The 27,406-nt window shown below is 43.6% G+C and overlaps 1 protein-coding gene across 1 annotated transcript; it reads right to left on the bottom strand.

The window, feature by feature from the left end:
- Positions 1 to 5,643: 5,643 nt before the first annotated feature.
- Positions 5,644 to 14,000, bottom strand: CDCA4 (cell division cycle associated 4). Its single transcript, XM_061998598.1, is given in 5 exon segments — positions 5,644 to 7,577; positions 7,691 to 7,806; positions 7,809 to 7,968; positions 10,104 to 10,184; positions 13,812 to 14,000. Coding segments are annotated over 4 exon segments (1,071 nt in total). The 5' UTR covers positions 10,143 to 10,184; positions 13,812 to 14,000; the 3' UTR covers positions 5,644 to 6,821.
- Between the last annotated feature and the right edge of the window lie 13,406 nt (positions 14,001 to 27,406).

The following is a 27,406-nucleotide window of genomic DNA, read 5'->3' as shown; positions in this document are numbered from 1 at the left end:
AAGGAGTCTTTAATGCTCTCTCATTTTGCCTTAAACTAACCTCCAGGCAAACAGAGGGCTTAAGAATATGATTTTTTTCATGACTTAAACATGATCTTTCAGTATGATTATATTTGCTGAAGCAGGCCAAGTTACTATTCTCATAAGCAGCATTTTTGCTTTTGCAGCACGTTTCACACAAACCAGAAAAAAAACCCAACTCCAAAACCAATCAGGGTGTCTGTACAACTCATCTGAAAGCATTACTGGAGGTCTGCTACTTCTACTTACCTTCATAGTAGGCATCTATTCAAAAACACAGTTCCAGGAACAGGAACTCATGCAGGCTGCTTTCCTATGGATTTATGTCTGTGATTAATTGCCTGTGTGTCTAAGGTACAAGCTCTAATTGAAGCTGGTCTCATGCCTGGAAACTTCTAAATGTCTCTCCCTTTCCTAAATTACTAGATACCAGTACAAAACAGTTTTCTTCTGATGTCTCTTTCACCTTCACACTTAAAAAAAAGATCACAGACACAGAATCTCAAGGGCTGGGAGGGACCTTGAAAGCTCATCCAGCGCAAGCCCCCTGCCAGAGCAGGGCCACCTAGAGGAGGTCACACAGGAACTCATCCAGGTGGATTTGAACGTCTTCAGAGGAGACTCCACAGCCCATCTGGGCAGCCCCTTCCAGTGCTCCCTCCCAGGGAAGAAGTTTTTCCTTGTGTTTCTTTGGAACCTCTGCTGTTCCACCTTGTACCTGTTGCCCCTTGTCCTATCATTGGACACCTGTGAGATCTGTCAGATTTGGCTGAGGTCTATCAGCTATTATGAAGCTGAATGACAGAACAGTCACGTGTAGCATACTTACATAGGTAAGTGAGAAAGAGCAATTCCTACTGCACTAAAACCTGGTTTTACCACCTCTGTAAAGCCTCTGAGCTACTAACTAATCCTACATTTATTCACATTTTTAAAAAGCCATGACTCAAGATGTTGTTTCTATTTTTAAAGAAAACACATTATTGAATATTCACCAGAGTACTAAATAAGCCATTACTCTGTTTTGTCAAAAGAATCCCAATTTAGAAGAAAATGTGTTTTCTTCCTATACCTTTCAGAGACAGAAAAGCAAACAATGTTACTGGGTTTCAATTAAAACAAACAACCATTCAACAATTTCATCTTAAAACTTCAGTTAGCTCATTGAACAACAAGAAAAAATCCCAACAGCCAGTACTTTCCATACCCAGCACTTCTCTCAGTAGTGATCTCAAGTGTTGAAAAGCTGAGTTTGTTGTAAGTACTGTTTTTCTCCTCTGAATATTATTATTTAACAACATACCTGCTCTTTCCTCTAAAAGTCTTGTTTTGGAAACTTGCATAACCCCAGGTGGACGCTACATTACATTGTCTTGATCTCCAGAACTTGTCTGTAAATTGATGTGAAAAATACTATGTACCATTCCTTTTTTTGTAGCATTTTGCTACTGCAGTATGTACTTGCCACTTCCCACATGCTTCCAGAGGACTTCCAAACACAGCAAACACGTGGATACGGTTTCTTTTTAATTCTGGTTTTGCAAGAAATCATGTAATCACCTGTATCTTCAGTTCTTCTTCCCTAAAGAAACGACAGATGAAATTATTGAAAGTTTTCCCTGCAATGCAAAGTTGCCTCTAGCTTTGTATTTTCCTGTTGTCATGCTGGTCGTACATCAACATTTACCACAACAATCCTTCAGGTCGTAAAACGCTCGTTTTGGGAGAATCTTGGTTAAGCAAAATAGTAATTTATCTTCTTTCTTTACAAAAAAGCTAGCACACAGCACCCAGCCTTAGGAAAAACATGTCAGATAATGAATTTTTAGTATTTTTCAGTGGCTTAAGGAAAAAGAAAGGTCACTACAGAGACCTGAAGTAAATCTGTTTCCTGACAACTTGATTTATTTCATCTCTTCGTGGAACTTCCTTGAAATGAAATAGGAAAAGGTATCTTTGCAAGTCAGTTTTGCAAGAGACACCACCAGAGTTCACAGTCCTTGTGAAAGCTTATACTTGAACGTGCCCAACTGACAAACATACTTATTTTCCTAAGATGTTTATTTCAGTTCTCTGGAACTTGGTGTATTTGTACTTTTACTATTAGTCACGTAGTGTGAAATCACACTCATTTGAGAGCTGATGAGCAATCAGAATTTGTCATCACTCATGTCTTTTTTCCTATAAGGGACTATACGTCCTGAGACAGAAACATACTTTCACTTTGAACAGAAGTCACTTTTGAAAGCATTTTGATTTGTCTCATCCTAGCTGTCAGCAAATAAATTGGGTTTTTTTTTTTTCATCCTAGCCTCTGACAGAGTTTGTTTAATTATATGGGAATCTGGAGTAAGTTGCAGAACTGTAAAGCAGTCATAAACTCAAATCAATATTCTGAGGCACAAGATATCTGTCACCGTCTGGTAATTACAATATAAAACGGTACTATCAGTCGATTCACAATAAAGCTTTTTCAAATGCCTACTAAAGCAGTCCAGATGTACCTAAGACTTCAAAAACAGCCTAGGGACAGCTTTGTGAACTGCTAATTCCTGGTGAGCACAAAGACTCACATGTGAATCCCTGACCTGCCCAGGGCTGAGCCCCCTGGCTGCTGTACCTCAGAGGCACTTTGCAAAGGTGCTCTTCATCCACAGAAAACATTTCCTTTGCTTGCCAAATGTGTCCTTGAGGCAAATCTGGCTGCAATCATAAAGACGGGTGACACCTTTTGCTAGATAAACTCATAGAGCTGCATGAGAGAGAGAGAGAGAGGAGTAAAAAAGCCCTACCAAACGAACAGGGAAGCAATAAGGAGATGAGCATTCACGCACACAAGGGGCTGTTAACGCAACCTGGATCCCCACACTTCCTGCCTTTGCTGAATGCCTGAGCTTTAGAAGCTCCTCATGTTCTGGATTTTCTGGCAAGAGAAGAAAAAGAAAACCACAGGCACAGAGGCAGAAGGAGACAGATATTCAAGGTTACCCGAGAAGGAAGCAGATTTGATGTTAGCTGTTTGCTTTGAAACACTTTCTTTTGTGCAAATCTACAGCCAAGTTCTATCATTCAGACCAACAGCCTGGTTTGAGACATGTCCTTGATTGCCATGCAAGTTTCATGGCTGTCTTCCCTAGGAGCACGTAAAAGAGGGCAGTGCAAAATCCGACAGATGCCTTTCCTAATTCAACAGAGGTTATTTCCCATTTATATATAGACATTAAGAAAACCATCATCAGCAAGTATCATTTCTTGCCATTTGCAGTAACAGTTCTCAAAAGCAATTTAAAATTCACCATCTTACAAGCACTCTTGTCATTTCTGATATCTCGGTATTTTAGAGGAAGAGGGAAAATACACTGTATTAACCTCTAAGTGATGCATATTTAGCTAAGATCTCATCAATGCAAGTCAGAAAATAAAGCTCCTTTGCTTCTTGCTTTTGTTTTTTGAACAAAAGTGAAGCAGCTGGATTACACTGAGCCACACCAAACGGAGAGAAGCTAATTTTACACTGGCTGGCCCTTGCAGAGTCAGACTAGTTCTAGGCACACATCAGTCCTGCAGTGACTGTGCAAGTTTCAACAATACCAATTCTTATAGCTGCTGAAGACTTAAGCCAAGCTATCAGGCATGTAAAAGCGTGCAAGACTTGGCCTAACTTTTCAGAATGTAACAAAACAGGATATCTATTTATGTTTAAAAGATTAACTACATAAATGCATATTTTGCTTTCCTGCTAAGCCAAGTGGTCTCTACAAATTGCTCTGGACAGGCAGTAAAGGAATGTACCCAGCTAGATGCTTCAAACAGTGAGATATAGATACATAGCTATATATACATACACTATACATATATATATATATGTACATACACACATTTGACATGTACTTTTTAAGTGCTAGGAACAAATGATACTAATTCTTACCTGTAACATGGAGACTTGCCACTCAGGAGGTAGGGGAGAGCATCTTTTCAAAACATCTTAACATGCAGTTGTTCATTTAATGAAAATGGAGGGTGAGGGGAACAGAGGGGAACACCCACAGTTGCTCAGGCCTGTGGGTTTTCAGCCACAGTTCAAAGCAATTCTGGGGAACTTTCCAGAGAGGCAGAAGGTATTTAGTTATTAAAGTCAATGCGAATGTTCCCTTTATAAAACTTTGAAACTGTCTTTCTGCTTTACCCTAAGGCATCTGCTGTTCAATTCAGAGGGCCTATTCACACAGAGAAAAGCATAAAGGGAAATTGCCTGTGGATTTATAATTTTGAAGCAATTTCTGGTACTGCAAGAGGTAATGCCTATGTACAAGTGCTTATGTGGTATTTCATCCTTCAAGATGAAGCTATTAATCAAACTTTGATTGAGGAAGCAATGGTTAAGTGCTACAGCATCTGTGGATTATCTCACACCAAGTTTTAATACAAGAAACATTTTCCAGTTCATTAGAGACTCACACCAACTGCATGGTGTTGTGTGACTGAGCCAAGATGCATTCAACTATCAAGTCTGAAATATTCAGCAAAGTGGTATCATTTTCCCCCAAGCCAGATGCTTTTAAGGTTCCCACTGAAACCATAAGCTCAGTGGCATCCTTTTGTAGAGGTGACAGTGGAATGTCCTTGTCCTGGTTTCAGCTGGGACAGTTAATTTTCTTCCTGGTAGCTGGTACAGCACTGGTTGTGGATTTAGCATCAGAATCACACTAATAACATGTGATTGAATCACATTGATGTTTTAGTTGTTGCTAAGTAGTGCTTATCCTAGGTTAAACATTTTTCAGTTTCTCATGCTCTGGCAGCAAGCAGGCACACAAGTACCTGAGCAAGAGCATGTCCAGGAGAGCTGATCTGAACTAGCCACGGGGCTGTTCCATACCACAGAATGTCATACCCAGCATGGAAACTGGGAGGTGTTGGCAGGAGGGGCTGCTTGGTCAGTCGGTGCTGAGCAATTGCACTGTGCATCACCTCTCTGGTTTGGGTTTTCTTTCACTCCCTTGCCATCTTCTTTTTCATTATTATATATTTTAGTATTATATTTTATTTCCTTTTTAGTTATTAAACTGTTCTTATCTTGACCCATGGGGAGGGTGAGAAGTGAGCAAACAGCTGGGTGGTGTTTGCCGGCTGGGGTTAAACCACAACAGTCTTTTAACCCACTCCCCCGCCCCTACCCTCCCCTTATTAAGGGTTTCGGAATCTGACAAGGATTGTGCTAGCAGGTAAGGTCACTTGTGGGAAGGCAGTCAGTCTGTCAGATGCAGAAAGGTAGCTCTTCATGTTCAGCAACTTGCTTGGCTCAGGTCTACAAAAAACAACTGAGTTACCGGCAGATGTCTGCCCCTGGTACAACCAGTGCTGGTACATTCCAGAAACTAATCCATCTTTTCCCCCCTTCCCTACCTCCCTGCCTCTTCCCCAGTACCAGCTTGTGAAGGTAAACATTTGTCAACTTATAAGAAAAAAAGTCATACACTATATTTGATCTATCCCTTTCCCCCAAAAACGGCTCATAGGATGAATTATACACACTTCAAACTGAATGTATTTGAAGAAGAGAACACCATCCCATCTGGAATTATCTTTTGTTTTTAAAAAAAGCCAAGAGGAAATCCTTGGTAAGAGTAGAGCGTGTTCATTATGACAAGACACCATGACATACCAGTTGAGACTTAAAGGCCGCTAATAACACTTTTTGTAGTAATTAGTGCAAGATAGTTATCTCATATAAACAAACATTTGATGGTAGACATCAGCGATAAACAATTCACTTGATGACATTTACATATAAATACACATAAATAAAAACCTACGTAATTTAGGTTTGGAGTTAACAAAAGGTATGGTCTGAAATGAATTAAATGTAATCGTGTCTAGCTGGACCAAAGCCCTTCCTCTAACAATGCTCACGTATACGGGGTATGAAAAAGTATAATCGTACGATTCTCAACTTAGTAAAGTACTACTCTATAAAACAGAATCATGAAAACAGCTCTTACATTTTAATGTAAAGTATAAAATTGTCTATTTACATTTACATACACTTTAGTGAACTATATTGGGTAGCTCACAGTAGAAAAAACACCATCCCTTTTTGAAAAATCGTTCAAAAATACATCAGCTGCAGATATGATCAAAAGGTACTAAGTTAGCAGCTGACATAACATCTGTAGTAAAAATAGATTTTAGGAAAATACCTGGAAAACTCTAAACACCAATAAACACTTAAAAACTATTTTTGAAGTAAAAATTGTAGCAAAAAACCAGAAGCAGCTAGCTAGGAGAACAGGAACTATTGCATACTGCTCTTTAAGAGCCACGTAGCGACTTAGGACAGAAGCAGCAAACAGGAGTTTTATGGTGTAACAAAGTGAAAACTGGAGGAGAGTAGGAAACCATTTATCCAGCATCTCTCTATGCTTATTACCATTTTTACTGGGAGAGAAAGAAAAAGATGAGAGAATTCCCCTCACTTAGCATATTCTCCATCAAAGGCTAAACCAAAGTGGTAAAAGGAACCCAATTGCAAGAGCCTTGGACTCCAAGCTTCAAAACATTTACCGTATGTACTTACAGTTCAATGGACAAGAAGTGGGATTATGACACTACAAGTTGCAGGTTAACTTTAAGAGTTAACACTATTTTTGCAATATGAAGTGCTTTTTTAATATATCTATCTATATAATATATAGATACTTGTAAAATACACGTGCAGATTGGATAGAACTGTGGAAATAGTTTTCTCAAGTCTTTCTTCTTTTCCTATTAACAGATCTTTAACTCCTACGTAAGGAATTTCAGGACTCAACAAGGATTTCCACAATATGATCGAGGTCATTAAGATCGGATTTACAATTAGAGTTAGAAGGTGTAGTTGTTGGAGAAGAAAATGTTTCAAGGCCATCACAGTGTCCCATTTTTGTATTGCTCATCATTCCTGTTAACATAGTATCAAGATCATAGTAAGAATTGTCAACTTCTGAAAACAGATCTTCGACAGAATTAGGGCTTTTAGTCTCCAGTGTCTCAAATATTTGATCTAATGATTTTTGAAAGTTTCCTTTGTTTTCTTGGGGATTCTCCATTTCCCACACATTGCTCTGCAGGTTTCTTGGAGCTGGCACCGAAGAGGCTGTTGACATAGTTTCTGAACTATCTTGTGCCTGGTCACCCTCAAAGTCTTTACTGAAAGCACTATAGCCTGGAACATGCTTTCCCTCAGCCTGTTCCCTAGATGAACGACACAGGATATCTGTGGAAACGAGACGATCCAGGGATGCCTGCCCCGTACTCTGTGTATTTATCATCTGCCAAGTCCCATCTTGAGTCATTTCCTCTTGGATCTGCCGTACCGTGTTGGCTATAAGTACCGAACGACAAAGGTTAGGCTCAACCAGCATGTGACACAGCTGAAGTTTAACCAAGGACATATCTAATAGCGACTGCCGCTGAAGGTTGTATGAAGGAATAGCCTTAATACCAGCCAGAGTTCCCTCGATATCTTCTTCACCATCGAAACATTTTCTCTTCAATCCTCGCACGAACATTGTGTCCTGTTAAAAAAAATACATATACAACAGTTCTTGTACAAAGTAAACAGCTCGAGGGAGGCGAAAGGCAGATTAGAAAACACACCAGAAAACTTAAAACATCAGAATTGTCATACCAGGTTAGAGAATGGCCAGTGTGGTACAACAGGGGTCAGGAACATATGGACTGGGTCCCAAAGACGGCACTCGGGAACCAGGGGTGAGCAGCTCCACAAGTCATGGCATCGGAGAGAGGCAGAGGCTCCCAGCTCCGGGCTCCCATGAAGCCCCACACTTGATGGAAGTCAGGAGCGGCCGCTTCGCACAGAAGCAAACATCTCAACGGCCGTATTTCACCTATCCGAGAGGCAGTTTCTCCTCGCTCCTCCCGAGTTTCTACTGGCATGCTTAACCTCTAATTTTGGAAATAAAAATACAACCTGGCACACCATCTGCAACAGATTTAACCCCTCCAGAACATCAACACGCCTAACAGCGTAACATGAAAAAAATTACTGTGGGCAGCATTCTTGAAAGTTAGCTTAGGTTGGTTAAAGGGGGAGTAGGTTCTAGATTTGTTCCCTGTAACTTAAGACTTTCAACTAGGGTGCCTAAAGCAGTCCTTCCAGTTCCCTTACTCAGGTGAGGAAATGAACTGTGTAATTCCAATGTGAATTGTGCAAGTCCAGTGAGGGTAGGCACAGTCATCCTCTGTAGGAGCTTCGGTACTTCTTTCCCAGTTGACTATAAGAAAGCAAAATTCCTATGTTCCTACTAAAATAAGTGAGGTGTGTGCAGCTTTCTCATTATTGACATCTAATACTCACTTGCTAAATTCCTCCAAGCACTAGCCCCCAGATCTTCTGAATTGCAACTAATTTGGACAAGTGTCCCATGCAAATTCTGCAGTTGATCTCTTGAAATACAAAGTCACTTCTTTTTCTTTTTTTAAATGTAGCAGGTGTCACTTCTTTCAGTCCTACAAAAATTAGGCTGCAAATGAAAGCTAATACCCAATTTTGATATTTATGCATTTTTTTATCTCCTTTCTAAGTCTTCTGTCCTTAGAATTTCTGTTTGCCCAATATTTAGGATTTTTTTTTTATGTAGTGACCAAAACAAAGTTTTTCAACTTAAAGGCAACAAAACTCCAATACTATGGCAGAGTGTCTTCCTAGAAAATTTTCCATTTCCCTTGGTAACCCCTAACCTATCCCTTGCTTTTCTGGTTGCTATAGTATGTTCCACATATTTTCAAAGAACCCTCTCTCTCAGCTTTTTCAGAGTTAGCAAAAATTCACCAGGGTGCAACAACATCGTTCCTTTCAAAATACATTACATACTTATCTACTCTGAAAACCTGGAGATAGAACACTGGCTAGATAAACATTCGGACTGACTCTTTACGACACTTCTCACATGGCTGTATATATCCATGAAATCACCTTCCTTTCGATTTGCCAACTCTTAAAGATCCTTTTCCACAAAAGGTACAAAGCTCTTTAGAAATCACAATATGCATAAGGTACAACACAGAATACGTGACCTTGGTCTTGTGGTCACTTATCATACTTTTAAAAAACTATCAATTTATTATCAACATATTAAATGTGCAGAGTTTGAACCTTATTTTATTTCAACTTATATTCTTGTGAAGACTATTTAAAACTTCAATTAAATGTTAACGTGGTTCAGATACATCTATTATTTTAAGGCAAACCAACAGAACACAGCAGAAAACTGGAAAACCTCAAGACATCACACACACTTAGGTGTGTAGAAGCAGAGGAAAAAATGTTTAGAGATTGTTCTTAAAATGTTCTTAAGAAAATGTTCTTTAAGGTAAAACCTTTCCCAGTGTTCTGCTCTGCTGGGACAGAGTTAATTTTCCTCCTAGTGCCTAGTACAGTGCTGTGTTTTGGATTTAAGATGAAAATAACATTGATAACACACTGGTGTTTTCAGTTGTTGCTAATAGTGTTTATATCAAGTCAAGGACTTTTTAGCTTCTCATGACCTACCATTAAGAAGGCTGGAGGGGCACAAGAAACTGCGAGGGGACAGAGCCCAAGCTGGCCAAAGGGCTATCCCATCCCCCTACAATGTCATGTCCAGTATACAAACTGGGGGCAGCTGTCTGAGGGAGGTGGATCACTGCTCAGGGACTGGCTGAGGATCGGTCAGTGGGTAGTGACCAATTGTACTGTACATCACCTGTCTTGGGTTTTCTTTCACTCTTGTCATCTTTCTTTTCATTCTTATTACTATTATGTTTAAATTATTAAACTGTTATCATCTCAGCCCATGAGTTTTACTTGGGTTTGGTTCTCCTCCCTGTCCTGCTAGTAGGGGGGAGGAGTGAGTGAGCAGCTGCATGGTGCTTAGTTGCTGGCTGGGGTTAAACCACGACACACAGCATTCACTGCATTTTTTTTCTACAACACTTCCAATTAGTATCTTACATCATAAAAACAGTTATTTGTCACCTTCTTCCTGAGACCACACAAAACACTAATTACATTTTCATTTAAGCAGCAAAAAATTACATACCAATAACTGTGTTTGATGTAGTCCTTCCTCTTCTCCCATGCTACTGAGCAAGAGTCCATACAGCAAAACTTGGAGCACCACCTACCAAGCACCAGGAACAAGATGTCAGACGTACTGAAGATGCAGAACAAAACATGCTCCCATTTCAGAAACTCACTCGCCTCTATGATTTAAGAATCGCTTCAGTATCTCTTGTGCCAGAACACTCCTACAGACTTGAGTGCTACCATTAAACCCAATTTGCAGCTAAAGCACAAGGGTGATTTGCCCAACAACACACGCAAAATCTGTGGCAGGAGAAGGAAACTACCAGTTTGAGTACAAGTCCTGGGCTATTACCCTGACCTTTGGACCAGCCTCTCCCTTATCCCGATGCCTTTGCCATTTAAAGAGCAAACAAAATCTTTAGCCATCATCTGAAAAAATGATACATGCTCAAAAGCACACTGAAAGCAAGTCTTCATTACCTTTATCACAAAACTATACAGTTTTCACTTTTGTTGCACTAAATCATGAACCTCAGCAGCATCTAGAGAGAAAGAGCAAGCATGCAAAAATACAAAACTGAAATATTGCAAAACCAGACAGAATTTTCCTTTACCAGCACAGAAACTTTATGACTAAGAGTTATTTTGCAAGATGACAATAACGAAAGTAATGACAGTCACTGAATTGTTTTAGCTATAAAGGTTGAGTTTTTATCTTAAGGCAAAATAACATTTGATATACCAAATTCAACTACCAAGCACATGGAATAGTTCACTGAAACCCAAAAGAATGCTCCATTTCAAGAGGCTACAAAAACTTATATGATAAAAACATTAAAATGATTCAGATACTTTTCTAGACATGTCTGTACAGTACAAGACACTTCTGTGTCTGCAACTGCAATAAAAACAGTTTTTGAAGAGGGCTTGCTTCCCAAACTGTGAGGGAAGGAGATGGTTGGCAAAGGACTGGGGTAGGGGTGCAGAAAAATAGGGTTTTCTCAAGAAGATGCATACTTGTTATAATATCACAACAGCAACAAAATCACCTAAAACACTCTCAAGCCAAAAGCTTTTGGACTCTATCCCAAAATATTCTGGCTAAAATGCTGTTATGTCGAGGAAATTGTATTTCAGCTAACTCATAGGCTTGTTCTTCTTTACAGATTGAGCTCACAGACACATTCAAGACTGGATCACGAGGCATACGAACCCCAGCTCCAGTGAGACACTATAATATCAAGTCAGTAAATTTCTTCTTTCTGTCAAACTCCTTATGATGCTATAAAAGTTCAGAAGTTTTTGCTCCCTGGGTGTGTTTTCAAAACACTATAATTGAGGAGCAATCCTTTTGAGAGCCTGTGTATGGTAATTGAATCCTCCAAACTCTTACCAGATATACTTATTTTAGGGTGACAAGGGCAAAAAGCTTGTTTAAAAAAAAAAAAAACAAACAAAAAACCCCCACACAACAGCTACAGGGAAAGATGATGAACATCATCATCAGAACAAAAAGTGAAAATATTTTCTGGTGCTATTTTGGATATCTGACAATTTTAGAGGAAGAGGCTTTGGCTGTTTGCCTCTCAAAATAGCAGACTGATACAGGAGGGGACTGTTGGATGGGAAGGAATAACTTGTTGGTAAAAAAAGCCATTGTCATATCTACAAACAAAAAGGCATAAGAGATGTTGGCAGACCAGTCCACTGTAATATTACCACACTAAAGAAGGAAAACAGTTTTCCCATGCAATATAATAATGCATAAGACCTGCTGGATGTGATTTCAGGTTCTTCCCTGGAGCGATAAAAAAACCACGTGGACCTCTGTTAAAATAAAGTACGTGCCCATCACAGAAATTATTTCTTCAGATTCTATTAACTAGCATACAAGTGTGCCCCAGAACACAAGTTCTCATTAAAAAAAACCACAAATAAAAATCTCAAAATTAACTTCACAGCCATTAACAGACACAATTGAAACCTTGCAAATAAATAACCTTCTCCAGGCTTCCCTGCATTATCTCCAACAGGCACCATTCTCAGGAGAACACTGAATTTTAAATGTAATTAATTAAAACGTAACTCTCTTTCTCTCTTGACTTACATACTAACAAGCTCAAAAGGGTATTAGCTATTGTTTAAAACCCTCATGGTACACCAGAGAAAGACTGATGCTGTTTTAGTAAAAATGCTCAAAATTCCTTTATAATTTCAGGCAGCATCTGCCTAAGTCCCAGAGGCAATATCTAGACTAGCTATATCATCTCCCTTCTTCCACGACTATCTGAGTGTCAAGAGCCCAAACTCAGTATGTTAAACTTACCACTGTTTGTAAAGCTGTACAAAAAAAGCTGTCAAGGAGACAAGAGCCACATGTAGCAAAATACAGTACCAAAAAAAAGGAGTTTCTGCAGGTTTTGGTGGTTTGCTTGGTGTTTTTCTTTTTAACAGTAGCACTAGGAGTACAATATCATGTTAACTCGTTAAGTTTTGCTTTGGGGATCAACAAATTCCCAGTCTGCTTTACAAATAAGGCGCTTGAAATTTGAGTCAATTCCTTATAGAGCACCAATTTAAACATTCCAGATTCACAGTCAATTCAGATTCATGTAGTAATGTACTGAGAAAGATATACTTAAGCATTTAAGGGAGAAAGTCACTTCCTAAGACTTAGGGCAACAGACAAGATAGGAAATTTTAGCACTTTTCATCTTTATGAGCAACCAGACAAGAACTACTTAAGCCAGTGCTGTAGGTTTACTTAGGCAAGATGCTTTTTCTTTCTGTATAGACTTAGGTATAGTGATGTAAGTACCTTTCTCCCCCCCCAAAAAAGTTGCCTTTAATAACAACCATGGTAAGAAATCGCAGTTATGTTCAAAAGCGAAAAGCCTGCATAAGTGTAGCCGTGCTGAGTGATAAGGTGGTATGCGAGACACAGCAGAAGGCTGGTAGCACTAGAAACATCCCTATTCGGACCAGGACAAAGGCACCTATAAAGTCCTTCGGTCCTTTATAAAGAACCTTTGGTCCGCCCCCTCGGCGTATGGGGCTGGCAGGCACCTCTCCAGAACACGACGGCTTCGGGAAGGGCACCAGCTCCCGAGGAAGAGCAGACTGGGGCAGCCGCGCCTCTGAGCAGGGACGGCGGCAGGCGGTGCGGGCGGAGAGGCGTGACTGGCGGGCGCAGCCGGGGCGGGGAGCGATCCCAGGCGCACACGCAGGCTGCGGAGGGAGGGAGCGCGGCGGGGGCTGAGGCGGGGTCGAGTCGCGATGCGTGCGCTCGGGGAGGCGGGGGAGGTTCCCGGCCGCGGCACGCCGGCGGTGCGAGGGCAGCGGAGCCGCGGCGTGCGGCGGCACCAGATGGGTGCCCGCGGGTGGAGGCGCGGGCGATGAGGGGTTGGGGAAGGGACCCACCGGAGTAGGACGCGCCCGGCGCCGACGGGGAGACGGGCCGCCTAGGCCCATCCGCCCCGCACCCTCTTGCCTCCCCACGGCCGCGCTCGAGGCCCCCCAACGGCCCCGGACGGCGGTTCCTCACCGTCCCGCGCTCGCGGCAAACGGCCCGCCGCCATTTTGAATCGGCTCCCTCCTCGCGGGCTCCGCCGGCACCGGCTCCCCACACGCGCCATCCCCACGCGGAGCCCCAGGGGAAGCGGGCGGGCCCGGGAGCCCGCGCCGCGCCCGGAGCCAGCCCAGCCCAACCCGCCTCACTCACCGCTGCTGTCGCCGCCGCCTGCCAGTGCAGGAGCCCTGCTCCCGCCTCACCGACCGCTCCGCGCTTGAGGGCGGGGGCGGGGCTAACCGAACAGAGCGACCCCGCCTCCCCCCGCCCGCCATCTTATTGTCAAAGCCCACAAAGGAGCTCGCTTCCTCCCGCCCGCCCCCGTCTCCCGCTGCGGGGGGGACGGGCCTTCCGCGGAGGCCGCGCCCACACACGAGCTGCGGCTGCTACTGGCTGTCCCCACGCACGGACACAGCGCTCGCCGCCGCGATTGGCGGCGCGGTTGCCATGGCGCCCGGCCTCTCCCGCCCCTCGGGAGCCGCCCACGGGAGTCTGCGCGGTTGCCATGGCGCCCGAGCCCGTCCCCTCGGCCGTGAGAGGCTGCCGGGCGGCGGGGGCGGGGGACGAGGCGGAGCCCCGATTTCAAACGGCAGCCAAAGCCCTGCGGCGCGCCTGGGCTCCTGGCCACGGGCTCCGGCGGGAACAGGTTCAGACTTGGCTTCGCTGCAGCCCGCGGGGCGCCCGGGGAGGTGCAAGAAGGGAGGCGGCCGACGGGCCGGTGGCCACCCCGAGGCCGCGGCGCGCCCTCCCCCCTGGGCCCGGCCGCGCTCTGCCGTCAGGCGCAGCTTCTCTCGGGACCGGGGAGGCCCCGGCGCCACCCGCCGCCGGCCCGCCCGCCCTCGCAGCTGCTCCCCGCTCCCCGCCCCCGGCGCGGTTCCCCGCAGGGGGTGCCAAGCCTCATGACTCCATTAGCAAGGCTTGTGGCATTTCCTGTTTGGGCTTGGTCTGTCGGCCCTGGGTCTTCCAGTCAGAGGACTGGGAAGCCGCTTCCTTGGGGCGAGAGGTTGAAAACTTCGCACCCTTCAGGAAGCCGCTGTCCCAAAAGCTCCAACCGCCCCGCTGAGCTAATAAAATCAAATCAAACCAACCCTCAAAGCTTTGCATGCTGCTACGGCTTCCAGCGTGATGCTGCTGCACATCTGCAAGTACTTAGGCCGACCAAGCGTTGCTCGGTGGTTTTCCCGGTCTTGCAGCTACGTGCCGGCTGCTTCCGAAGCAGTCAGAAGGCTGGAGGGAAGGGGGGAGCCGGGCTTGCCCTGGCTGCGGCTGCTGGCTGGGAGCCGCGGAGGCCCGGCAGCTGCGGCCTCGGGCTCGGGGGGCGGGCTGCTGCTCCCGGGTTGGGGAGCGGAGAGAGACAGAAAAGAGAGTGAGGGTGGGCACTGCAACGGGAGCGTCGGTTTGGTAGGAGAGGCTGTGAAAGAGCAGAGCTACAGCTTGATAGGAGAAAGTAACATTTCCCTAGCAAAACAAGGTCTGCATTTGGGACAAGACAGATTACAAATTTCCCTATTTCTCCATGTTTTTCACAGTTTCTTGCACAGCACTTTCCATGGTGCAAAAACACGAGTCAGAACTTTGAAAGAAAGTACCACGAAGAGAGATGTTCTCATGCACTATTCAGCTTGGTGTTGGCTTTTTCTGGTTTTGCTGAAGTCAAATAGGTAATCCCACAAGAAGAACCTTTGAGCCTTTCTAAACTTCCCTTTTGAGACAGTAAGTGCTGTTCTCCAGAGGTTCACTGCTGAAAGAGTTCATTGGTACAGCTCTTTCCAGTGATAGCATCAGCTATAGAATAAGGTATGTAGATTCCCCTCATTATTTTTAGTTGTATTTTTGATAACAATGAGAAGGTCTTGACATTTTTGTCTGTGGTTTGGGATTTTTTTTCCCCCCTCAATAAATTCTGCTGTGGCAGAAGAGGATGTCTGATGACTTAAAAACTACATGATCTGCTTTTCTGACTAGGCCACTGAGGGAAAAACTGTGAAAGGTTGTCAGCATTCCATCTAGAATAGTTTCTCCGTTCTAGAGAAGTTATGTAGGTCTCATCAGGGCATGACAAGATTTGATTGTTCTCAAGAGGAAACACAACTCTCACCTCATATGAGAAACAAAACTTGAAAACTCAAAATAGGAAAATCTGGACAGACAAATACAACACAGCCCCAAAATATTTACTAGAAAGCAAACCATCTCTAATAGGACTGAAATAATGTTATAAAGAATTTGAATGAATTTTATAACTGTGATGTGATTAAAAAGAATGATCAAATTTTTAACTATGCACCGAAGTTTTTCATCCTCCTACTGGTTTCAGTAAATGAAATTTTAACACCAGAGTTAAAAACGAACGGGTGAAAACGTGATGATTTCCTATAAACAGATATTTGTATATTGAGAAAGCTATGTCAGCTCATGAAACTTTCTCAGCTAAGATAATCTGCAAGCAAAAGCAGAACTGATGCCTTAGCTGGAAGTTGTAGAGACCAAAGCACAGAGAAGAACTGGATAGAAACGTCTGTGAAGCGACCTGATAGGGGAAACTGAAATGAAGCTGTACCTGCATAGAGAATAAAAGGGGAGTGGAATGGGGAATTACTCGTCAGAAATGGCAGGAGACTTTAAAATCAAAAGGTGACTCAGAATGTGTTCACTGCAGAGCAGCCTGCTTGCAGATGGAATGACTAACAGGGCAACAGGGAAGAAAATGACGCAGATCTGCTCAGCAGATCTCTCCTAGGTCACACCTGGCACCCAGCAAAATCTTCAGAGCCAGTGGCAGCCTTGGGGGGGGATTTAAAGGCACTGACAGCCTTTAAGGAAGTGTGATCGCCAAAGAGGGGTGAATGGGATGCCCTTTTTGTGTGAAAATGAGGTAGGAGGCTGGTTTAACAGGAACAGGCATTGCATCGACCACACCAGCGGGTCCAAGGTGCAGATCCATCCTCGGCACGTGGCAGGGCTTGTTGAGCTGGAGCTCCTGCCCCTGGCTGGGCAGTGCTCAGCTTGTGCTCGCTGCGCATGAAGAGAAGGACCAGCCCAGCTTCAAGCTGAGAGAGCTGCTTGTGCACACGTGCTTCGTCCGTGCCGCCTGCCCCGCAGAAGGCTGCCAGCCGTGCTGGCAGCCAGCTCTGCCTCTGCCCAGCCCACAGCCGCTGCTCTCCCGGAAGCCTCTGCCTCTGGCAGTGCCTGGTACCGAGTGGTGTGACCTGCGTGCCATGCTCGTTGGAGAGCAGCCACTTCCTCCCTCCCAGCCCCCTTCTTTCCCTTCTGGAGCAACCCTGTGCTGGGCTCTGCTTGATGCCTCAGGAGCTTTGCTGTTGCTTTCTCAGTGCTGCTCAGCCCATGCTGAGCTGGCTGGACTTCCGTGTGTCGCTGGTGATGGGAAGGCAGCTTTAGAGCTGGATGGTGTTTATAAAACCACAGAAATTAATAGGAACTCAATGGAGCAGGGATGAAACTGTGATTTTAAAAAGCGTTAAAAAAAAGAGTGGAATTTCCACTTTATTTGTGTGATTTCAAGCTGCACAAAGTGTCTCAGCCTGTCACATCGCCACAAATGGTTTTTATAATACTGTTTTAATAGTTTTAAAGGGCTAATGCAAATAATCTTTATGTGGGCGAATAAGAAAAAGAAATACAGAATTTGAGCTCCTCTCTTTCCACTGGATCCCTGCACTGATGGATGGAAAGTCTCTCAGGGGGAGCGTTTCTTGCTCTCTGACAGGCACTGTCTCTTGGTCTGTGTTTGTATAGGGCACAGTGTTTCACAATCAGTGGCTTGCAAGCCCTCAGATAAAGAGGGTAGGAAAATTAGTCAGGAGGTTGCTTAAGCTTTGAAACAAATAGTTTCAGCCAAATAGGACAAAGTCCTGTCTCAATACCTATACAGAACTGACAGTGAAGCGTTTCCCACTCTGCAGTACTGCGTGGCTGCTGTGTGTTCTGTGTGGCTGCAGTGTGTTCTGCCTCTGGTCTGAGAGCCTTGGGCTTTACTTAGCTGGGTGAATAGTTCACAATACAGCTATGCAGTCGGAGACAGGGAAACGTGTGCTTGCAATGCCGGTGCTTTGAGCCAACCAGACATGATTCAGCCCCAAACTGGAAGCTGTGAGCTGTTGTCAGTGCAATGCTGTGCTCTGGCTAGCGAGTCTTGCTGAGAGACTAGGTGTGTTAGCTCAGGCTCTGTGCTGTACTGGCACGGCTGCGTGAGGTTTGGAAGAGTTTTGGCAGTGATCCTGCCGGTTCAGAACAGGGACAGAGCTTACTTGCCTCTGCCTGCTAAAGACAAGGTGGACTTGCTCTGAGTCTGTATTGTTTCTCTCATAATTACTGTTTGATTAAAGCGTTTAAGATATGTTTGTCTTGTTAATTTGGCTCCCTAGTAGGGCAGGAGACCCGCTCATAATGTACCATTTCCTTTAAGCCAACCTGGCAAATTCTGATTGCCTCTGAGATAGGCAACATTATGAAACAGTCCTGAGTGCTTCTGCAGACATGCACATTCCTGCAGCAGAGCTAGCCTAAAAAATCCAGGAGCAGATGGAAGGAAGTCTAAGGAGTGTAATTAAAGGTGTCTGTTCCCTAAGAAGTGAGCCTGTTGTAGCAGCTCAGCTGGGCCCCCGTAAGCCGGGTACAGGATACAACTTCATGGCGTGCGGTCTGCAGTCACAACACATTGAATTGAAGGGAAAGTGTTTTCATTTCGTTGCAGCGTGTTAATATGTGGACCACCAAAGGTGGCTAAGAGTTGTGCTCAGCCTTTGGTGAGGGTAAGCTTCTCCTCTGCACTGAGCCTGGAACGGCAGTCGCTTCACCTGTAGGAGAGGGTTGGACAAAGAACAGCAGGCATCTGATGTCTGTGAAACAAACCTAACTGTTCACAGTAAGTAAGCGTGCATTTGTGGGCTAACTGTAGCCTGATGTTGGATGATAATGATGCTGGCATCAAGTGTTAGTGGCTTACAAAATGAGACTAGCATAGTCAGAGCACTCATCACACCAGCTAATCCACGCACCAGCTAATACATCCCTGAATATGGCAGCAGTTGGCCAGCTGCATTGGCTCAGCTGGATGTTTGTGTTGGCAAAAAACTGCAGAGAGGTAGCAGACAGGTGATGAGAAGGAGGGGATGTGTCTGCAGTGCAACACTGGTGAGGCAAATCAATTCTCGGGCAGAAATCAGTTTACCTCAGGCCACCAGCCTCAGGCCTTCATTTTTTAGGACTGTATCTTACCTGTGTATTCCTAGTGAGGGTCAGGGGGATTAGGAGTGCCATGAGCTAAGAAACAAGTTCTTTTTAAGAATAATTCCTTTTTTTTTTCTTTTTAAGGACTTGTACAGAGTAAGAAACTCTGTGAGCTAAAACCAGCACCACTGTGTTTATCCAGCTCAGCCAGTAACTTTATGGAACCAATGATAAATTGGTAAGAAGAGTTATTAATATGTTTTGACTTCAGGAAATACAGTGGAAACAGGACACGGGAAAACTGTTGGGCTTGTACTAGTCTGCAAACTCTTTCACCTTGCCTGGCAAAGGTGATTGTGTTGGAGTTAATGTTGGTTCACCATTAGCTGTAGAAGTTTCCTCTTAGAGTGGAAAGGACCTGAAAGAAAGAGTGCCCTCATATTCCAATGTTTGTTTATGCTTCTCAACCACCAGGATATGACAAAAAACATTTTGAAAAGTGATTTGGACAGTTGTGGTAAGAACAAAGCCCAGATGATACAAACTAAGGACTTTAAAAGTAGTACCATTAGGGAGATACTTAAACTGCAATAAAAACCTCCAGTGGCAAAGTACTCTGCACATGCCGAACAGCAAAAGTCTCCAGATGATGCAGTAGCAGTCAGTAAAGATGGATTTTAAAGTGCTGAATGGGGTTTTATTTTAAGGCTTCTAAGCCCTCTTCTGGATCATCATGGTAGTTCTGCTTTATATTTGTGAGGGACGAGGTTGTTTTGTTGTTGCGGCAGTGTTGTGTTATAAAGGTTTTCTAATAACTAGAGGAGCATATTTACTTCCTTCATAACAGGGATTTTCTTTTAAACATACATTTTGGACACTCCAATACCGTATTGTCTGGTGCTGCTTAAAATATGTGTTCCATAGCTAAGCATAAATACCATGAGGTATGACAGTTGCTATAGCAACTAAGCATCTACTTTTAAATAGCAGCCACAAGCTCAAAAAATGTGTGCAGCCTGTCACTACACAAGGTGTTCCTTTCTTTGCAGCAAGCTAAGTGCTGTATTTGAAACTCAAGAGTTAGTCTGTTTCTGATGAATGTATTTGTGCAGTGCATGTGAAGATCTCTTTTTTCCCTCACCAGCTCTGCCTTCCTTTGAAAACTGCAGATACCAGAAGAACAAAATAGCCTGAAGCAGTTGCAAGCTGAAGAAATTAATGAATAATTCCTTTTCCATATATCCTTGAACATACATTAGAGTGCAGCTTTCAGATCTTTTAGGCCAGATTGGAAGCTTACACCTTTGCTGCTCTGCATCTTTTGATATTACAGTGTTTTGCTCTTGAAACCAGGCTCTTGGAAGGCACCACGCTGTTTCTTGAAGCTGTGTCCCTGAAAATTACAATACCAGTGGGAAGCTTATTTCTGCAGTAGTGGCAAACTGCAGAGTTATAATTCAAAAGCACAGCTCAAGCTAACAAAACTTTTAAGAATATGTAGGTCAGTTGTTTATTTTCAAACTTGCCTTAACCTTAAGCATTTGGACCATGAAAACTAGGGAGAAAAAGTAGAGAAATAAGAACACTGAGTTTCTTATGCAGTCACTTAATTCTTGTCATTGAGACTAACCAAGTAATAGGGCATTGACAGTGTTAGTTGTCTTAACATTTTCCAAGAGAGAAATGTGATTATCCTTAGACTCATCATAAGTAACAAGGAGAGTAAAATTAACCACCAGTGAGAGAAATACGCTGGCTACAGAAGTTAACACATTATCTGCAAGTTAAAATGACCCTCTGTGCTCCTTGGAAATGCAAATGAAGGCTGTGATGGTTTGTTGGAGTGTTTGGATTGTTTCCAAATTTTGGAGCCTCGTGAATTGATAAAGTGGAAAATATACTGTATCCACAAATTATTGCTGATGTTGATTCAGTGGTGACTTATCTGTATTACACAGTCTGTAAGAAAAAATACAAATTATAGTAGGAGCATAGCAATTATAGTTTAGTCAGAGTATCCAAAGATGAGTATAACAAGTAGGTAAACTAATGTGTGAAAAGGCATATTACAAATGTGAGGCTTTTTTCTTCCCAGTTTCTTTTTGGTAAGAGAATGCTTGTTAATGCCTGCCTGCCTTGTCTGATTGAAAGGTTAGCCCAATTAGAAGCATGAGTATGAACACAGATAACAGGCTGTGAGCTGGTCATGTTCTCTTCTGTGGTCCTGTACCTCGATGGGAATGACAGCTTTGACTTGTGTAGCATTAAAGGAATGTTAACTCATGGCTCCTGGTGCTCTGTCAGTAGCTGGTGGTTTCCCAGCAATCATTTCAACATGTCTAATGTTAACTGAATAATAAATCATTAATTGGCCTTACTTAATCTGACTAACAAAGAGCACCAAATGCCAAATGACTTGGAATAAAGTCAGTGAAGCTGCAGTGAGCTGTGCTGCAGGACGATGCGGAGAGTGGTTTGTGGAGACAGGGAGGCAAAGCTGGGCTCCTGGAAGAGTTGTTCAGCCTTTGCTGGGTGTTTAGATAACTGTAGGGGCTGGCGCAGCAGAGTGTGTTTGCCTCCTGACACTTACATCCTCTCCAGGGAATCATAGACAGATCCTGGCAAATTCCATTCTCTGTCATGTTTTATTGTGTGGTGCAAGAGACAATTGTCTGTTTTTCTCCCTGTAATTTTTCTTGCCTGTTTTCAGTTGTGTTTGAGGGTTCTTGTTTGGTTGTTTTTTTAAACTGTTTGTAGCCACCATTTAAAAAGTGTTATGTGTTTCTGCCATAGCTGGATAAACATTAGATCCAATCTATGTCCAGTTCTGGGCTGCTCAGCTCAAGAGGGACAGGGAACTGCTGGAGAGAGTCCAGCACAGGGCCACCAAGATGATCAGGGGACTGAAACATCTCCCTTATGAGGAAAGGCTGCGGGAACTGGGGCTGTTTGGTCTGGAGAAGAGGAGACTGAAGGAGGATCTTGTTAATAGTTACAAAGGTCTAAATGGTGGGTGTCAGGAAGTTGGGGTATCACTTTTTCTGTTGTATCCAGTGACAGGACAAGGGGTGATGGGATGAAGCTGGAACACAAAAAGTTCCTTTTAAACATGAGGAAAAACTCTTTCAGTGTTGAAGTGAGGGAGCCCTGGCCCAGGCTGCTCAGGGAGGGTTTGGAGGCTCCTGCTCTGAATGCATTCAAAACCCATCTGGATGTGTTCCTGTGTGGCCTGATCTAGGTGGGTCCTGCTTTGGCAGGGATGATCTCTAAAGGTCCCTTCCAACCCCCACCATTCTATGATTCTATGATCTTGTTTCTGCATCAAGAGCTCTCTGTATGGTGGGAATGAACACATACACACAGACAGACAGAAACACACAGACACACCACACACATACACACACTGATCTGTAAGGACTGTTTTACCTAGCAGCACAAAGTCGTACAAATTTGCTATTACAGGCTGCGACCTGAAGAGACAGAATTGTCTGCTCTGGCCAGCAAGAGAAATAGGCAAGAGTCTGGTGCCCTCTTGTGACTGCATTGAACTCCTGAAAAACATCATCCCTTGATTTAAAAGCCATCGGGGTTTGAATTATACCGGAAAACACAGAGGAAACGTATCCAAAACAAAATCCAGAAGTATTAGAAATGGGGAAGTAACCAGTCAGTGGCATCTGTGAAACGAAACGTCAGCCGCGTGGTTCCGAAGGGGGCTGTAGCCTCACAACCCATAGTTGGCTGATGTGTTGAATGTTTCAGTGATATGCTGCTTTCATAAAACTTGTCTTCAGGTCAGTTAGTTGGACATGCTACTGAAGCACAGACAAGTGAGGCTTATATATTAATATTGCTTCATGGTATGGAAGAATACGTCCAAGCTACATTTGTACATGAAAATAAGTATTTTTTCCTCCAGATTCCAGAGGTTTAAAGTTGTTACAATCTGAAACTATAGGCCAGTTTCACAGTTCGTGTTCACTTTTCCACAGCCTTCAGGGGAGTAAGGCTAGTTTCACAGCTTTGGTCTAACTTTGATTTATTTCCAATGGTTCTCAGTATCTCCAGAGGAAAAAAAAAAACCCAAAGTTTATTTTCTGGGGTATTTTCCCTGTACAGTATTATTTCACATCTTGGAATTGAACTAAGAAATGGTTCTAGTATCTGAAGCTGAATGCTAAAAAGCCAAACATTTAGTATAATTTCCAGCTTCTTTCCTCTCATGAGTGAGGAACTTTTCTGGTCAGAAGAAGGAGTGACTTGTTCTTAAATCAAGCAGGGTCCACTCCACCTCTCATTAGGGAAAGCCCCTTGCTGAGCTATAAAATCACACAGGGCTTTGAATTCTGCTTTTGCAGAGTACTGAAGTTACCCACTGACCTTTCGTTTCCCATGGAATCTTTTCTATGATCACAAGGGAAGTTCCCCATTTAACCCTTTTTTCTTGTTTCTGATTGAAACTTCGGATTTGTGCGTGGTCTGGCTGGAATCTCCTGCGTTTTGTTAACAGGCCATTCCCCCGGTTACAATCAAGGATGCAAGAAGTCAGTCATAGTTCTCAGTTCTCTTGTTATTTAATGTACATTTTTCTTCCCTTTTGCTGCATCTGGTCCTGAGTTTAGTTTGAGGCTTGTGTGTTTGTTTTCTTTGGGACAGAGCTATTACTGCAAGCAGTGCAGTTATAGTGCACCGTTACATGGAGATTATGCATTTCCATATGAACAAAAGAATTACAGGTAGACAGGAATGCAGCTAGATGGAAAATGGAGTGATTTTTTAAAAATGCCTTATCAAATGTCTTTTATCCAACAGAAGTCACTTATAAATGTCAAACATACAATGATAAAAACTACCTGTACTTGGTAGTGTGAACCCAGTCTTCTTGACTATCATAGAATCATAGAGTGGAAGGGACCTTTAGAGATCATCCAGTCCAACCTCTCTGCCAAAGCAAGTCCACCTAGATCAGGTCACACAGGAATCTGTCCAGGCAGATCTTGAAGATCTCCAGAGAAGGAGCCTCCACACCCTCCCTGGGCAGCCTGTGCCAGGGCTCCCTCACCTTGACACTGAAACAGTTTTTCCTTATGTTTAAATGGAACTTTTTGTGTTCCAGCTTCATCCCATCACCCCTTGTCCTGTTGCTGAATACCATAGAAAAAAATATGTCCCAACCTCCTGACATCCACCATTTACATATTTGTAAATATTAATGAAACCTCCCTTAGTCTCCTCTTCTCCAGACTAAACAGCCCCAGGTCCCACAGCCTTTCCTCATAAGGAAGATGCTCCAGTCCCCTGATCATCTTGATGGCCCTGCACTGGCCTCTCTCCAGCAGTTCTCTGTTCATCTTAAGCTGAGGAGCCCAGGACTGGACACAAGACTCCAGATGAGGCCTTACCAGCACAAAGGGGGAGCAGAACCTCCCTTGACTTGCTGGCCACACTCTTCTTGATGCATCCCAGGATGCCATTGGCCTTCTTGGCCACAAGGGCACATTGCTGGCTCATGTTTAACTTATTATCAATCGGCAGTCCCAGGTCTCTCTCTGCAGAGCTGCTCTCCAGCAGGTCAGTCCCCAGCCTGTGCTGGTGCATGGGGTTGTTCCTCCCCATATGCAGGACTCTACACTTGTCCTTGTTGAACCTCATGAGATTCCTCTCTGCCCAAATCTCAAGCTGGTTGAGATCCCACTGATTGGCAGCACAGCCTTCTGATGAATCTATGTTTAAGAAGGGCAAACCTGTCCTTGCTATATTAATAAAATACTTAAGCAGTAGTGCTGCTACCTCAAGCATATCAGCCTCACACTGCTCAGAGACCCATTCCAGAAATCTAGTACCAAGACAGTGCTTCCCAGCCCATGAAAATAGTGCCAGGAAGGAGAGCCTGAGAGGCAATGTTCATATGGATAGATCTCAGAGCACTAAGTATTATGGAGATTAGTACTGTGGTGGCCTACTGTGTACTGGAGTTGCCACAGCTATTAGTGTTCCCTATTGTTCTCAGTCCTGTATCTGGAGAGGTGCTATGAGCCTCGTGAGTGCTTGGCCCTGAGAGTTTCCAGTCTGGAACTCAACTCTATAGATTGGTATTACTCTTACCTTTTGGAAGCAACAAAACACCTGAAAACCCCCCAAATATCCCAGTGAGGAAAAAGCCCAGTGAAGTCCCCAAGGATTTAGTGCTTATCTTACCAGAAGGAGACCCAAAGTTTAAATGAAAATCTGCCCCAGTATAAGTAGAAGCAAATAAAGTGCTTTGAATGTGGCCCTGGAAGTGCTTATTCATTACAATTTGTGCTTTAGTGCCTTGTATTTGCCTCCGTGCTGTTCACTGCCCTGTTGCAGTAAGCTCAGAGTATGCACGTGACACACCTGCTCACTCTTTCTAGTATCTCCTGCAAGGGCTTGGCATTTTAAACTGAGAAGACAGACAATGCTCAAGGGAAGAGGTGTCCCATTTTGCAGATGGGGAACTGTGATACAAGGCTGATGCATTTCTAAGTAGCTTTCTGAGCACTTGGGTATTTGCATACATGTTCAGAACATCTGTGACTTCAGGCTTACAAGGCTTTTCAGGACTTTGTATATTGTACAGCACCTTTTTCCCACACCGTCTTTCTTCTCTTTGATTCTTTACCTCCTTCAAGAAAATATTTCAAGACATACATCCATCCATCCAAGGGGTGCTTTGTGATCATAGGCTGACATGTATGGGCCCTGTCACAGACTGAGGCTACCAAACAGGACGGATCATTTCATGGCATATCAAGAAGACTTATTTTGGTGTTTCTTGTGTAGATGATATTCATGTGATGTTTTGTGAAGTTCTTACCACAGAGCTGATCATCTTCCCTCAGCAGACTTTCTGTCTGTCTGCAAGGTTGGTTTTTGCTTTGCCATCTCTGAGCATTTCTTACAGAGTGGAGTGAGGGAGTAAAACCCTAGAAGTTATCAGTGATCTGAATTACAGTGATGAGACATAATGAGTTTTAAATCCCACTCTTTTTTACCAGTTAGTCATGATAGCAGCAACTAACACCTATTACCAGGAGAGTAGTGTTAGTCTAATTTGAAATAACAGTTTTCTCTTTTAATACTTCCTATTTCTTTCATGTGAGGATAGCATCATGAGGCCATGCTGCCTCCCTGGTGCAAATGGGTATGAGAAATGCCCTTTCCTGTGCAAAGGTTAATTGTGCAAGGTGGAGAAAAGAGTGCAGCAGGGTGCAAACCATCCCAGGAGGCACCAGAAGAGGTGGAAAAGACTCATAGTTATCACAGTCTGTAGAAACTAGTTGAAGGATACATGCTAGGAGAACTGACTTTGCGGATGCTGGTACCTGAATGCTTCCCTGTACATAAAGAGGCTAAAAAAATGATTGCATATCTCTGACACAATCCCCTTACCCTCGTTTACTACCTTTAGTCTGTGCTGGTTTGAAAATTTAGCACTGAACATGAAAGCATTTCTTAGACAGGAATAGAGTTTTATAAGTGGGTTACCCCAAGTGATTACTTAAAACCTGCAGGTTTTAGAACTTAAAATTGATGAGTAAACAAACAAATCAGATACATTGTCTGCAGAAACTAGTTTGGCCAGCTCTAGTGCATAACCAGAAATTATTCATTTCATGCTTCACAGTCATACTTGAAATAATCAGCAATCTGCATATCTCCCAGGAGCATTATGGATGTCTGAGACACATGTAAAAATAAAATCATGTTTTATTTATTCAGTAGCCCACATTTCTTTAAATCATGTCATGAAAGTTATACCTGAATAAATGCTGAGTACAAAAGAGAGTGAAATTTTTGATTCTCTCCCCTGTTACATTGGTGAGCAACTTCCCTGCTCTGAGCAGTGGAGACCATGTTGTCTAAAGATCAAATTGGAAAGCACAGCCTAAGTTTGGTTCTATGCTCTGTCCAAGTCATCTGATTGCTTATGATGAGTTGAGAGAGTCAAGGGACAGATGCAAAAAGATGGGCTGAGAACAGCAGCTCTGATAGTAGTAGATGAACCTTTTTTCACAGCACAAAAAAGTCTCTGAAAGCTCACTGGTAATGTCCCTGCAGGAGGAGAGGATGGAAGAATCCACATGATAAATCCATCAATCCATCCATCCATCCATCCATCCATCCATCCATCCATCCTTCCATCCTTCAGATGTGTTCTGCCCTGAGTAGTGTCCTTTGCTGTGTCTCTAGCAGGTGCCTCAGTGTTGAGACCTTTCCTTTGCCTGTGTGGCAGGGTCAGACACTGTGGCAGAACAGATCACATGTATTAATTTATCATGTAAGAAACAGTTGGGATAGTTTAACAACTTGGAAACAGCATTTCTTGATGTCCTCATCCAGACACAGAGCTGCTTTTCCATATATCCAAAGCAGTCAGGATTTGCAGTTTTCAGCTGTGGCTACATTGCTTGGTACCTGGCCCCTAATCCCTGTCACGGAATATTTTACTTTGGAAAGCACCTCTGGAGATCATCTAGGTCATCTTCAAAGGTGGTTCAGGATGCGTGGGGCCTTGTGACTCCTAAGGCTTTTGT

This window comes from Colius striatus, chromosome 6 (assembly GCF_028858725.1).
Source record: "Colius striatus isolate bColStr4 chromosome 6, bColStr4.1.hap1, whole genome shotgun sequence".
Classification (NCBI taxonomy): Eukaryota; Metazoa; Chordata; class Aves; order Coliiformes; family Coliidae; genus Colius; species Colius striatus.
This window is presented reverse-complemented; position numbering and strand designations above follow the sequence as displayed.